Genomic DNA, 14,969 nt, shown 5'->3' on the forward strand with positions numbered 1-14,969 from the left:
ACCATAAATTTAAAGGTTCAGAACTTGAGCCAGACCCCCATGGCAGGCCGCCAGTATGTCCGCCTATCCGGCCAGGGGGATCGGCCCATTAACAATATACTAACATAGGACCTATCTAACTGCAGCAGAACATCTGGACACAACACATTAATTGCCAGGAACTTATTGAAACAAATGAAAAAAAAAATGTAGAAAACAAAAAGAAGAAAGAAGGACTTCATGGAGGATCAGAAGGGACCTCATTAGAGAGCTTTTTCTTGGACTGAGGGACCTTGAGCCACCTTGGAGGAGCGTCCGGAAGTGTTGGGGTTGAAGGCCATTCTGGGAGATCTATTAACGGCAGTTCAAATGTTCCCAGGAAATTGGCCAGGTCCCCAATTCGGCGGAAGTATGCGCTTTTCCCGTTTTTGAATGCTGTTAGTTGAAATGGGAACCCCCATCTATAAGGGATATCTCTTTCCTTAAGAACTGCTAACAGGGGTTTTAGGGCTTTGCGCAAAAACAAGGTACGCCTGGATAAGTCTGATAGAAGTAAAATTGGTTGGCCTTCATACTGGAGAGGTCCCTTTTTCCTAGAGGCCATCATGATGGATTCCTTGGTTCTGAAGTAATGCACCCTACAAATGACGTCTCTAGGGCGTAAATCAGAGGTGGGTTTGGGACCAAGAGATCTATGGATCCTATCAAATTCAATGGTACTATCTTCACAATCACCCAGGATGTCTAGAAATATTTTTTGGACTGTGCGATCTAAGTCCTGAGGACTAACGGACTCTGGGAGGCCCCGTATGCGAATATTGTTACGCCTGTTGCGATTTTCCAGATCCTCAAGGCCAGAAGACATTTCCTCCATTCTTATAGTATGGTCCATTAAAATTTCTCTATGTGCCTGAAGTTCCTGTGAGATGTCGTCCTGCGTCTTTTCTACATCCTCTATCCGTGATGTAAACTCCTTCTGTAGGTTATGTATCTCCTTTTTGTACGAGTTCTCAAGCCTGCATGCAAAGCCTTCCAGGTCCATTTTTGTTGGTAGAGCTTTAATATATTTGCTTAGATCAGCTATATTCATATCTTCAGGCAAGTCTTTGTCTCCCTTATTGATATCTGCTGATTTTTTGGGAGAAACATGTGGAGCCTGTGACTCTCCCGAAGAAGAGTTGCTTTTATGTGGGGCTTGCGACATTGTTGATCTCGTGCTCCTTGTTTGGGTCGGCTGATTTAGAAACCGTTTCATATCCTCCGGAAGAGGTTCCTTATGCAGGCTTGTGGGGTCTTCAGAGATCTTTTTGTTTTTGCCCATAGATGTCTGCTGCTATCAATTATATCCCAGATAAGTGTTTAGGGGAACATGGGGGTGCAGCCATCACCACATTAGCCGTGGCCCCCCATCAGCAAGCCCCCTCCGAGATGCGTGCGTAAGTCTATAGTGCAACTGTTTTTAACTCTGGGCAGCCAAAGGGTTACTGTGTTATTCCACTATGAGTCTCAGGGGGGGAGCAGGTGCCACAGGGGCTATGTAAATGTGTGTCGTTTTACAGGGTGTTAGCGTTGCTTTAAGCCTCCTCCAGCGTGACCCAGAAGCTGGTGGGTATGGGGCAGCAGCAGGGACGCAGTGCCGCGCCACGAAGGAGAGGTGGGCACAGACCGCCAGCGGCGCACACACACAGGCACTCCAGCCCCTTGCAGGGGCAACAAGATGGCGCCGGGAGTGGCGGGAAATCCCCAGAATCTCCACCGCCGGCAGATTCTCACCCCCACAGACACCAATCCACCGGAGCGGCCGAGGGACAGAGCGCCGCAGCTGGCAATTCACTCAGCACCCTCTCCAGTGAGCGTAACCTCTCTTCTGACCGGCCGCACCAACAGGGGGCAGCGGCCGGAGCTCAGTGGTGTGCAGGTCCGCACCACTCAGAGGAATCCGGGGCGCACCGGAGCGCAGAGGCGCCGGCCAGCGGCTGTCAGCTCAGCAGGGAGCGAGCGAAGAGTCAGGGAGAAGGTAGAGTAGCCGGGGAAGGGGGGTGGAGTGTACCTTCCCGGCGTCCCAGCAGCTTGCGTGCTCCCGGCCTGTGTAGCTTCCAAGATGGCGGCGTCTATGCCGCTTCCCCGTCCCTCCAAGGGGAAACGCTGGGCTTGTGCTGGGGCAGAGAGTTCTCCCTGCCCTCCGGGTAGTCTCAGGGCGATCGCAGCCCTCCCTTGCCGGTCAGAGGAGTCTTTGGGCTCGATGGGGCCAAAAAATCCCTGTGGAAAGCAGTCTCAGAGCAGGAGCTCTTGCGATGTGCGACTGCTCTCTTGCACCTTCAGGCCACGCCCCTGACTGCTCAGCTTTTTAATGGATTTCAGTGCACCATCTTTAATACTAGACCTCAAGCAGAGCTGAAATGATGGGAGTTCCAGTTTCACTAAACCAGGCAAGTCACGTGATAAAAAGCTTACAAAGTTTTTAATGTCTTTTTTTTATTTTTAAGGATCCACAAGAATCCGGTGATAAATACTCCCATCATTAGTGTGTCCATTCTCCGAGACCAGACCTTTATCCATGGCGATCTGGAGGGAGTGCTGATAATAGACTTTCAACTGCTGGAAACGGTGAACAGAAGCAAACCCGTGTGTGTACAGTGGAATCACACAACCCAGTACGTCCCCTCCGCTGTATACAGCCTACATGTATTATATACTGCATGCATGCATGATGACAGATATTACATTAGAGCCATCCATTTCTTTTACACCTTTGTGTCTTACTTTCAGAGCCGACCATCCAGGGAGCTGGACAGCTAAGGACTGTGAGCTGATCTTCAGGAACACCACTCATGTGCGCTGCCAGTGCTCCCGCTTTGGTAGTTTTGCCGTCCTTATGGATGGTTCCCATCGAGAGGTAAATGTCCTGAATGTTCTTTATTCTGACCTCTCTGATGCTTTCTGTCCTACATCTAATCCCTATATGAATATAACCTCCCTAAACCCAATAATAAGGAGAGTAATAGGTTTTTCAATGACTTCATAGACTTGAATATCTATAATATCATTCATCTGGCAGCGTTATATGGACACTTCTCTGTAGCTTGTACATTGCCTCATTGTATAATATGCGTCTCCTTCTTTCAATATAACAGCAATTGGAGGGAGATCTGGAGACCTTGGCCGTGGTCTCTTACACCTGCGTGTCCATCTCGCTGGCGGCTCTTCTGTCTACATTTGTGATCTTGACGTCTCTGAAGGGGGTGAAATCCAACACGAGGGGGATCCACTCTAATATCGCCACTGCACTTTTCTTCTCTGAGTTTGTGTTTCTACTGGGCATCAACAGCACAGAAAACGAGGTAAGAGAGTGGAACGTGAAGGGGTATTCTGGTAAGAAAAAGGATCGGTGGAGGTCAGCACTGATCGGTGGAGCTCAGGAACTGATCCCCACCTCTGAACGCAGCTTTCCTCTTCTGCCCTATAAAGAATAAATGGTGCGGCAGCAGACCTACACAACAATCACCCCAATTACACGAGGCACTACATTCTGGTGATCATTTGGGGTCTCAGCATTTGGACCCTCACCGATTTAGTAGTTATCACCCATCTTGTTCATTCTAGAATAACCCTTTAATCTGTTTTCCCTTTTATACATTTGTGGCATTTCGGATAAATCTTGGATAGGTGGGAGTCTCACCTTTGGGGGATGGGGTGCCTCTAACCCTTGTTCCATCACTTCACAGAAGCGACCGTTGTAAATTAATTCTGGTGTTTCTTTGTCGTTCTCCCAGTTCCTCTGCACCGTGATCGCCATCCTGCTTCATTATTTCTTCTTGTCCACGTTTGCCTGGTTCTTTGTGGACGGACTCCATATTTACCGCATGCAGACCGAAGTCAGGAACGTGAACTATGGGGCCATGCGGTTTTACCACGCCATTGGTTGGGGCGTTCCAGCCATTATTACAGGTACACATCTTATGATGTAAGGCTCACGTTTGTCCATCGAGCCCTAGATTTGTACCACAAATCATAATAACTGTCTTTCCCCGCAGGTTTGGCGGTGGGACTGGACCCTGAAGGTTACGGAAACCCAGATTTCTGCTGGATCTCGCTCCATGATAAACTTGTGTGGAGTTTTGCTGGACCAGTCGCTATTGTCATAGTGGTAAATATTCCTCCTTTACAAGTAGCCATTAAAGGATGAGCAGATGTATTTTTTTCCCCATCTCATTCATTTCATCTCCATGATATAAATTTATGCTGGAAGTTCAACTAACCAGCAGTTACTAAGGAATTGAGGCATCTTGTGAAAAACATTGGAGGATATTCTCCAAATTCACAAACTGATACTTATTTTCCCAAAAGAATGAAGAGTAACAATAATCTATAAAATTGCTAAAGCTGGGAAAGTGGTCACTGCTTCCCACAAGATCAACACATTCTTCTCCTTAAATACTCAGTAATGCTGTGAACCTTGTTCCTTTCACTACCTGCCTGGGATCTCCCTATAACCCTCATCCTTATCCTAACCTCATGCTCTATCACATTCAGCCTTGTCTACACTGATATAAGGACATGAAGTGACTGGTCACTGCCTTCTACAAAGTCAGCACCATCTTCTCCTGCTGCTGTGAACTTTCCTATGATCAGATCTGCTATAATCCTCACTTTTCCACCCTTGAGCGGATCTTACGTGCTTTTTTATGATTGGTTTCAGATTAATGGCGTTATGTTCCTCATGGTGGCCAAACTTGCCTGCTCCCCCGGACAGAAGGAAACAAAGAAAAAATCTGTAATGTAAGTGTATCCTGAGCTTTCTTTATATATCGAACTATGTTACGCTCATCTGAAAGAAACAGTCCGGGCAAAGCTGTTATACTGTGCTATGGCTAGTGCAGGGCCTAAAGTGGCGCGGCATGACAGGGATTTTCTCCTTGGTGTCACCCTCCGCCCCTCAGACCCTGCACTGATCATAATGCCTCATTCACACGTCAGTGATAAGCTCGTATGAGAAAATAAGTCTTGAGTTTTATTAGCAATTTTTTATCAGAAATTGGACAGTGCATCATTTTTTACCATCAGTTTGGTCAAAGTTTCATCAGATTTTCTCAAATGAAAAAGGAAAAAAAATTTTGGAGGGGGTTTATGTATCAAACTCCGTGACTTGCATTGCCTAATTGGATCCACTCACCGCAGCACAGCACTGCTTGATGTGAATAGGGCCGGCTGCTATATGTCTTACACAGACCGGTGGTCGGACACGCTGCTGTGCAGTAGAAAAAGCTGTGAAGGGCACACAGTGCTGAATCAGCGATGTTGCCTTTCATTCTCAGAATTGGTGGTGTCCAAGAGGTCAGACCCCCATATTCCAGCGACATGCCCTCACTTACCAGAATGGGAAAACTCCTTATAGGAACTGTACAGAATCTCAGAAATACATCCCTTATAAATGTGACATATTGTAGTGATTGCAGTGGAACGTTGTGGACTTTTTGTCATTCATCTCCATGTAAAACCACTAGTGAGCTTCCCCCCGTCTGATAACAGAAAAGAATAGATCACATTCATTCATAAAAAGGTCGGTTTACACCTGCTGACTTTGCAGTCTTATACGAGTGCCGATCAGTAAATACTCAGCGATCGATGGTCATTTAAAAGCCTGTTCACACAAGTAGACCGCTCTTCAGATGCGCATTGAACGATCTGGATACTTCAGCGCACATAGGCTGTCATTGTTCTTGGCATCACAGGTCCTGTTCACTGCCAAAAACAATAATCATTTGTGGGAGAGCCCTCACTCACAATAATCTCACAGTGTAAATGGACCTTCCGTGTCCCTTTAATAGCTCATGATGGAGGAAACGATATATTGAATGTGCATCCAGCTTGTATGAAATATATTGTATAATCCTCTGCAAGGTGCAGCCAGTGTGAGCACGCACAGCGTGGCGTAAGATGGGGGTGTAATGTGAATATGGCGTCCTCCTCCCTCGGTGCCCCTTTGTACATGTATGCATGCTGCAGATCGTGCCCCTTGTATACGGAATACATGATGAATGTATTGATGTTCTCTTTCCTGGTGTAATCTCCATGTCTGTGCTCTCTGCTGCTTCTTCCTGTCTCCCTGTAGCATGACTATACGGAGCTCCTTCATTCTCCTCCTGTTTATCAGCACTGCCTGGCTATTCGGTCTGCTGGCTGTAAATAACAGCATTCTGGCCTTTCACTACCTCTATGTTCTCCTCTGCAGTCTGCAGGTAAAATCACTTCCTACGGCTCTGGTCAATGGTTCATATCCGGGACAGATCTGTATCTGATCGCGCTCGAGTCTTGTGCAATATAGACGATGCCATGAAATGCAGACCGTGCACAATATGGTGTAAACGGCATCATCTGTAGACGGCGTCATCTCTAATTCTGACCAAGTATTTAGAGGGCATCAGGCCGATCTTGTCTGCTCATCTTAGGTCTCATTCGACGTCAAAGATTTTCATCAGTGTTTGGTCAGCACATGGATTGTACACTGATGTCGTCCGTGTGCTGCCAGGGGTTTTCATGGACCCATAGACTTATAGGGGGTTTTGAGCTGTGGTTTGGATAAAAAAATGGACATTTCTTAGCTTTTATGCCGACCAATCAGTCCACAAAAAACAAGGCCGTGTTAACTGCCACATAAACTATAATGGGTACATGTTCGATCTGTAAAAAAAAAAACAGATTGAACTCGGACAGTAAAAAATGGACGACTGATTGAGGCCTTAATGCCAATCAACTATATGGAGGGGCCAAATATTATAAGAGCTGAGAACCTGCATCTACAACCCAAAAGGGAGAACTCAGCAATTAGGAGGTTATAAAAATGTCAGGATTAATTATAGCAGCCCCAGTAAAGTTGTATGCCACCTACTCTTCATTATGATCCCATTATGCCCCATTGCCGTCATGTTCCCCCTCTACATCATATCCTTGTACTGTATGACTCTCTGTGCCATCATTCTGCCTCCATATCCTCTGTATATACAATAAACCATCATTTTATTACTATGCTCGCATGTGTCCCATGTACAAAGACTGTTACTCTCTATATATACTGTATACCATCACCATCTCTTATATACCCTAACATGTCACCACATGACATTACAGTACCCATTTATCCCAATGTCTGGCATTTCTCCCATTAGTGCATGGTGCCCCATATTCTACCCCTCGATGCTCAATGCCTCTTCCACAGTTGTATTATGCACACACTATGTCATGTCTGATGCCTCCACAGGGTTTGGCGGTGCTGGTCCTTTTCTGCATATTCAATGAAGAAGTCCAAGAGGGTTGGAAAATAGTATGTCTTGGCAAGAAGGGTCAGGGAGAGGAGTCATCCAGACAAGCTCCGATGGGGGTAATGTACTGTGACTGTTTTCCGCTGTACGGTTAGTTGCATCCATCGTGAGATATACTGTGTATAAATCGTATTTCTTTCCTCGCAGGGTCCCAATGCTTACAATAATACGGCCTTATTTGAGGAGAGCGGTCTGATCAGGATCACTTTAGGGGCGTCCACAGTGTCGTCGGTCAGCAGCGTTCGCACCGCACGTACCCACTCCAGTCACAGAGCCTATCTCAGGTAGACCGCTGATTTATTACAGACCCCCCTCCCCCCCCAAGCCCTTTTATCTTGAGAAAGATCTGATAATCCAGCATTAGATGGATTGATACCCGGTGTGACTGCTGCCACGCTTCCCTTCTTTGCTTTCATTTGAGTCATAGATATGCGGCTTATCGGCCATAGACATTACAGTGAGACTTTCGGGGGCTACATCCCTGGTAACCAGTCCGTCCTAGGCTTCTTTCACATTTCCGTCGGTACGGGGTCGTCACGAAGCTTCGGTGCGACGTACCGACGGAAGTGTGTGCTGTCGCATTTCCATCTGCGTTGTCGGGCAGGAAAGAGTCAGAGAGACATTTCCTGCCGGGCATGTGCAGATGGAAAAACTGGATGCGACGTACAGAAAAACATGACGACAGGCCGCCATAACCTGACGCATCCAGTGCACGACGGACGCAACGTGTGGCCATACGTCGCGATCCGTCGGCAATACAAGTCTATGGGAACAAAACGCATCCTGCGGGCAAATTTGCAGGATGCGTTTTTTTTCCCAAAACAACACATTGTGACGGATATAAATAAACGGAAGTGTGAAAGTAGCCTCAGAGGACCTCGGTCCGTCGTGGGACTGAGGTAAACGATTTTTACTATTTGACCAAGGCTTTTCTGTACTTTTTGCATGAATAATTAGGAATTTTTGTTGTATGGTATGGAAACTCTGTTAGGTATTTGTTAGGAGTAGTTTTTTGGAAAATATAAGAACCCATTTTCAAATACCATTATAAGATGGGGCTTTACATTCAGAAGACTGGAGAGCGGTCTCACACTGGAGGACCTGGTATGTCCAGACATTACATCAGCAGTCCATTCATTTGGTTGAGACCTGTGTAATGCTTCACCATTCCTGTGGTGGCGCTGCAGGGAAATTGAACACTCACCGCTATGGTCTCTAGTTTACAGCTAATCAATGAGGTTCCTAGGAGATGGAGCCCTGTTTTCAGGTTATAGTGTGGGGACAACTTTTGTTCAAGGTGGAGAAACCCTTTAAGTTTTGACATTGACCTTGTTGATTCTTTTGCAGAGAAAACATGACAGCTCGACAGGGATCCGCCAAAGACCATAGTCATCACTCTGGTCCTACAGACCTAGACATGGCAATGTTTCATCGAGATGCTGGAGGAGGTAAAGAAATATGTTAAAGGGTTTTTCCAGGACTATAATATTGATTATCCTTAGAATAGATCATTAAGAGAGTGGATCAAATGGATTCTCAGGACCCTGGTGCAACGATTGTCCATGGCTGCTGGGCTGAAGGCCTGCAAAAACGCCTCGTACCTGGCGGCATTCCCGGCATCCATTCTGATTAGTTGATGATGCACACATGGCTTTGTGCTGGAGCCCCAGAATTACGGTAGGTTCGGAGGGCTCTCGTCCTATAGTCACGGACTACGACGTGACTGATGGACCAGGGTTCTGGAAATTTATTTGATCAACTCTTGTCATAAATATCAGATTAAGGGATCTGACACCAGGTACCCCCACTAATCAGCTGTTTGCAGCTGCGGACAGATGTAAACAGTGTATGGAACGCTGTACACCGCATCGTGGCCACTCTCAGGTACTGCAGCCAGGTCTCATTCACTTCAATAGGAGCTGAGTTGCAGCAACCAAGAACAGCCTACCCTAACCCTACCTACCCTAACAGTACAGGTTCTGCCTGGTGCCATTTACCCTGTGTATATTCTGGTCTTATTGCAAACATTATTGGTGAATAATATTTTCTCCATGTGCGTATTATCTCTCTAGAACAAGATTCCGACTCGGACAGCGACCTGTCATTGGATGAGGAGCGCAGCCTTTCTATCCCATCATCAGAAAGTGAAGAAAATGTCCGTCCCCGAAGCAGGTTCCAGCGGCAGTTCAAGCGAGCAGCTCACAGCGAAAGACTCCTGACCAACCCATCAAACCACAGCCCTAAAGGTGACGCCACGGCCCCCACATCGTGCAATGTATCAAGGGTCTCAGGGGAGCGAGTGCGCTGTATAATAAAGATAATGTCCGTATTGCAAAGGAACTACATCCATAACCCCTTCACATCCTCAGGACTCAGCCTTGCAGTATCTCCGGTAACAGTACAACACTTATAGACACCTCTCTTTCATTACAGATATGGATGGCAATGACCTGATGTCCTATTGGCCGGCCCTGGGAGACACAGAGGGGCAGCCAAACTCACTGCAGAAATGGGGGTCTGAAAGGAAACTTGGTATTGATCTCAATAAAGACGCTGCTAACAATAACCAGCCAGACCTGACCAGCGGGGATGAAAACTCCCTCACACACTCCCATAGGCAGAGAAAAGGTGACGACATACCATAATTAGCTTAAAATTGTTACAAATGTCTATATATGTTTAGGGTGATATTGCCATTAAAGGGGCTGTCCTGTCGTGAGTATCCCTTTTCATACACTTTACAGAGGAAACAATTGGGCCTCATATCTTAATCACTGAATTAAGTTTTCTCCTTCAGTCCCATTGTCCCTGGGACTGTGGAGCAGAAGGCATAACATTAACTGCTGACCCCATAACTGGCAGAGTCCAGACCTCCTCTGGTACTACCATCAGAACAAACACCGTGCCCCCACCGTGAGCTTCATGGCTGAGCAGCTGCATGAAGCCGTACATCACCAAGCACAATGCCGAGCGTAGGATGGAGTGGTGTAAAGCCGCCACCACTGGACTCTGGAGGAGACGTGTTCTGTGCAGTGATGGGTCACACTTCTGGCATCTGATGGAGGAGTCTGGGTTTGGTGATTCCAGTCACCCCCTGACTGCATTGTGCCCACCATACAGTTGAAGGAGGATAATGCTATGGGCTTGTTATCAGGGGGTCAGCCTTGACCCCTTAGTTACCATTGAAAACATTGTGGACAATTCAGCTTTGTGGGAACAGTTTTTTCTGTTCCCCATGACTGTGCCCAGTGCACAGGGTCTATACAGACAAGATTGGGAGAGTTTGGTGGAAGAAAAATGACTGGCCTTACAGATGCCGGACCTCAACCTCATCCAACACCTTAGGGATGACCTAGAACGGAGATTGTGAGCCCAGCGTCCCCTCAACGTCAGGGTCTGACCCCACAAATGCTCTTCTGGATGATGGAGCAAATATTCCCACAGACGCTTAAAAATCTTGTAGAAAGCCTTCCCAGAACATCAGGAGCTGTTATAGACTGGACCGATTCTACAGGGTGGGCCATTTATATGGATACACCTGGGTGGGCCATTTATAAAGTTGGATCCAAAATGGCCGACTTCAATATGGCCGCCATGGTCACCACCCATCTTGAAAAGTTTCTCCCCTTCCATATACTAATGTGCCACAAACAGGAAGTAGATATCACCAACCATTCCCATTTTATTTAGGTGTATCAATATGCATGGCCCACCCTGTATATTAATGCCTATGGATTTAGAATGAGGTTATAAAAGTTCCTATAGGTAGAATGTGGAGGTGTCCAATACTTCCCTCCCTATAGTATACAGTATGTACATTGAGGACATAAAATGTTGTTGAGTGTGATGAAGGGTAAATGACTATATAGGGGCTTATCCCAAGAATAATAACGAATTCCCAGACATTAGTGAAATCATATCTGCTCATCATGGGACGGCCTCACTGCAAGCGGGGGTGGTCCAGCCACATTTGGAGGTGGTGATTATATGTGAATTTTGTTAGGACAGATATTTTGAGCAGGTGCTCGCTGATATACAACTAGATAAAAACCTATTAAAAGTGGAACTAAACTTTTTTTTTTTTAATCAAGTAAATTTTAATTAATTTTATAACAGTTACACAAATAACATTCTCAACCAAGGTGTTTAAACCCCTCCCCCCCTCCTGAAAACCTCCCCTCTTCCCCCTAACAATTGTTATTCAGAATACCATATCATAGATATACGACCATCGAAAACAGAATAAGTCAGACCGGTCAAGTGGAAAGGCACACATCCGATCGGCATTTGTAAACGCAATGTGTTGTGATTCCATAGCAACTGATACACATCTAACGAGATCCTATCGAGGCTGATCGCTGGTTACCTCCAAGCCAGGGACCCCATAATTTATCGAAATATTTACTTTTATCTCTTTTTCCAATGATATGAGGGACTCAACTTGACTAAGACACACTGCCTGTCGGGGAAGTTGCAGAAATTAAGTTTTTAGCAATCAGTTTTCTAACCATGTATAGTAATCGAGCTATGGCAAGTTTCCCGGTCTCAACAGTACACAGTTCATCTACATATCCCAGTATGCAGGTGAGAGGATTACTAGGATTACTGGGCTGATTCTACATGGCCCAAAACTACTCCCCAATATGAGAGCAAACGTGGGCATGACCATAACATGTGCTACATTCCTGCTTCTTGTTGGGGGAACTAAACTTTTAAAAGTGATTGTATATATATTTCTTCTGACTGCTCAAGAGTATGCGCAGAATCGCTGATGTCTGCTGTATGTGCACTCATGAAGGAGCTCAACACTTCTACTTCTAATTTGAGAAATTCTGTTCATCTGCACATAACACTTACCAGTGTACGGGGGCTACTACATAGACAAGTTTTAAAAGTTTAGTTACATTTTAAGAATTCCAAAATTAATTTTTAAAAAAGTTTTCCTAACCTATTTCCTGTTGTATTTTTCCCACCCAGGAATCTTGAAGAATCGACTTCAGTATCCACAAGGTTTGCCGTCCATGGGTAGGATGACAAATGAACTCTCATGGTATAAGACCTCCACGTTGGGACACAGGGCTGTGCCGGCAGCCTCGTATGGCAGAATGTATTCTGGAGCTGGCAGTCTGTCTCAGCCAAACAGCAGATACTCTTCTCGAGAGCAGCTTGACATGCTGATGAGAAAGCAGATGTCCAGAGAGCAACTGAGTAGGAATAATTCCCGAGAACTTCTGGAAGCTGTACCCAGTAGACATGGGTCCCGAGAACAACTAGATACCATTCCCAGTCGACATGGTTCAAGAGAACATCTGGAAATTATTTCCAGTCGACATGGATCTAGAGAACATCTAGAAAGCATATCAAGCCGACATGGTTCTAGAGAACATTTAGACCAGTCTGATGTGAGAAGCGATATAAGGGATAACCTGCCCAGAAGGCATGCTTCTAGGGAACACCTGGAAGACTTACATAGCAGATACGGGTCAAGAGAGCAACTTGACCCAGGGCCAGTACGGGAGCTGTCTAGAGAATGGGTAAACACCTTGCCAGGTAGGCAAGTTTCTAGGGAGAGAATGGACTCTATATTAAACAGACATCCTTCTAGGGAACAACTAGACCTTCAGTCGAGAAGACAGCCTTCCAGAGAGCAACTAGCATCAAGTAGGCAATTGTCAAGGGAACAACTGGACTTTTTATCAAGAAGGTCTAACTCCAGAGACCACCTGGACACAGTGCCTACTTCATGTACAGATAACTTAGAACCTCTTTCTAGAAGGCAGCCGTCTAGAGAAAATTTGGAAACTCTTTCTAAAAGGCTTCCGTCTAGGGACAACCTTGAACTTCTGTCTAGAAGACAACCTTCCAGGGAAAATTTAGACACGGTTCCCAGTCGGCATCCATCCACCGAGCAGCTAGATATCTTATCATCCATCCTGGCTTCATTTAATACATCCGTCCTTTCATCCAATAACTCCGCCCAACAAACCGTGAACCCTTCAGTGCAAAACTCCTCAACCCCATCTATGCTGTGTTCTTCTACACCCCATTCTGCCACCTCGCACAGCATATCCGAGATGTCTGCAGATTCTGAGTAAGTCAGATCTATTTATCTGTTGATGAAAATTCACCAGAACGTTCTCTGATAAAATTATACAAACTATTGTAGAACATTCACTTTCTCAGGCCGTACAGATGGCTATCAACGTAACCCATGCAGTGACATTAGCGAATGGCTGGACACCCCAAAAATCTTTAGTGAAGGTTGCTGACACTTTTCTTAGCTGCTTTTCATTGCACTGGAGATGAGGTGGTCTTGCATATTACAAACACAAGTAGTATTGCATTAGTTCAGTGAGGGCGAGACCCTGCCTATGGGTAGATCAGACCGTTGACCCCAGCTCACTATTACGTTTGATAATTGGAGCACTGCATCTTTGGGGGACATTTTGCATGCACCACTTTTAGATAGACAAGTGTGAAAGGGTTCCAGTCTCCAGATTTATCTAATGACTGCTTCCATTCTTCAACACTAAGGTATTGAAAGTGGTAAATTGTTATAAAACAAAGTACAATGGAAAGTTGCAGAACTCTTCATTATACAGTGATTATTAGGACTTGAGCGAGGACATACCTGCTGGGACGTGTGCACGATATCTGTCAACCATTAGTACAGGACATGTCCATGATACTTGCCGATGGGTCGGTATGAGTAGACGACGTCATCCATGCCGCTCACCTCTTGATGAGTAGGTGAGCGGCAACGGAAAACCCCTGCAGAGGCTACATCCACTTTCTAACCAATTTTTATGCTTGTAATTGAAAAAAAAAACTATAAAACCTAATGTGGTGCACAATTTTCTGCACAAAATCCACATCTCCTGGCAGAATCCGCAGCTGCGGATTTGCCGCAGAATTGATGTGGATTTTGTGCGGACTTTCTGCAGTTTTTTCCACTGCGGATTTCTATCATGGAGGGGTGCAGAAACGCTGCAATTCCGCACTGATTTTTCCGCATCATCTGCACAACTTTTTTTTTTACCCATTGATTTACATTGTACTGTAAATCACAGTGCGGATCTGCAGCGTTTCTGGGTGGAAAAATCCGCTGCGGAGCTGCACAAAATCCGCATCGTGTGCACATAGCCCAAGGCCTCAGGAATACACTAGAAACTTTGTTGTCTCTTACCATGAAAACTGCATAGGACCTGTATACACAAAACGAAAGGAAATTTTTATTGAAGACTTATTGCAAAGTGGTTTCCTTTTAGATATTTGCGGCAAAAATAATGTTGGTTTAAACAATGTATATTGCCATTAAGCCCTTTAATAGTAAGGTTCCCATGTAAATTATGGACTGATACTTACTAGTCCCATTTTTTGTCATCTACTGAAGGTTAGTGAGAAATGATGGTCATTCCTGAAAAAAAACAAAAAAAAAAAACATCGGGACCAGAAGATACTATGGGCAGCCGTGCATGCAAGCACCTGGTTACATATTTGCTAGCAGAGGTCTGCAGTCCACTCGCCCGCTGGCCTGAGACCTGACTGAGCAGAAGGAGGTCGGAAATCTCAGGTAACCATTTACCAACTGCAATGCTGAAGCCAGGAGGAACATCTACAAAAGCACACGACGGCAACGGGAAGGAAGTGTGGCACCGAGCACTGACGCAA

The 14,969-nt window shown here is 45.7% G+C and overlaps 1 protein-coding gene across 1 annotated transcript in view; it reads left to right on the forward strand.

Moving 5' to 3' along the window:
* The window catches only part of CELSR3 (cadherin EGF LAG seven-pass G-type receptor 3), a 115,616-nt gene extending 100,711 nt beyond the window's left edge, over nucleotides 1-14,905 (forward strand). Inside the window, exons 22-35 of the mRNA XM_069736338.1 lie at nucleotides 2,466-2,633; nucleotides 2,749-2,875; nucleotides 3,114-3,320; nucleotides 3,753-3,927; nucleotides 4,014-4,126; nucleotides 4,679-4,758; nucleotides 6,092-6,218; nucleotides 7,238-7,357; nucleotides 7,446-7,582; nucleotides 8,646-8,746; nucleotides 9,371-9,544; nucleotides 9,732-9,926; nucleotides 12,276-13,389; nucleotides 14,692-14,905. Coding sequence (XP_069592439.1) covers nucleotides 2,466-2,633; nucleotides 2,749-2,875; nucleotides 3,114-3,320; nucleotides 3,753-3,927; nucleotides 4,014-4,126; nucleotides 4,679-4,758; nucleotides 6,092-6,218; nucleotides 7,238-7,357; nucleotides 7,446-7,582; nucleotides 8,646-8,746; nucleotides 9,371-9,544; nucleotides 9,732-9,926; nucleotides 12,276-13,389; nucleotides 14,692-14,719 — 2,866 coding nt within the window. The 3' untranslated portion in view covers nucleotides 14,720-14,905. The remainder of the gene's footprint in view (nucleotides 1-2,465; nucleotides 2,634-2,748; nucleotides 2,876-3,113; nucleotides 3,321-3,752; nucleotides 3,928-4,013; nucleotides 4,127-4,678; nucleotides 4,759-6,091; nucleotides 6,219-7,237; nucleotides 7,358-7,445; nucleotides 7,583-8,645; nucleotides 8,747-9,370; nucleotides 9,545-9,731; nucleotides 9,927-12,275; nucleotides 13,390-14,691) is intronic.
* Nucleotides 14,906-14,969: the final 64 nt, after the last annotated feature.

This window comes from Ranitomeya imitator, chromosome 8 (genome assembly GCF_032444005.1).
Source record: "Ranitomeya imitator isolate aRanImi1 chromosome 8, aRanImi1.pri, whole genome shotgun sequence".
Lineage (NCBI taxonomy): Eukaryota > Metazoa > Chordata > Amphibia > Anura > Dendrobatidae > Ranitomeya > Ranitomeya imitator.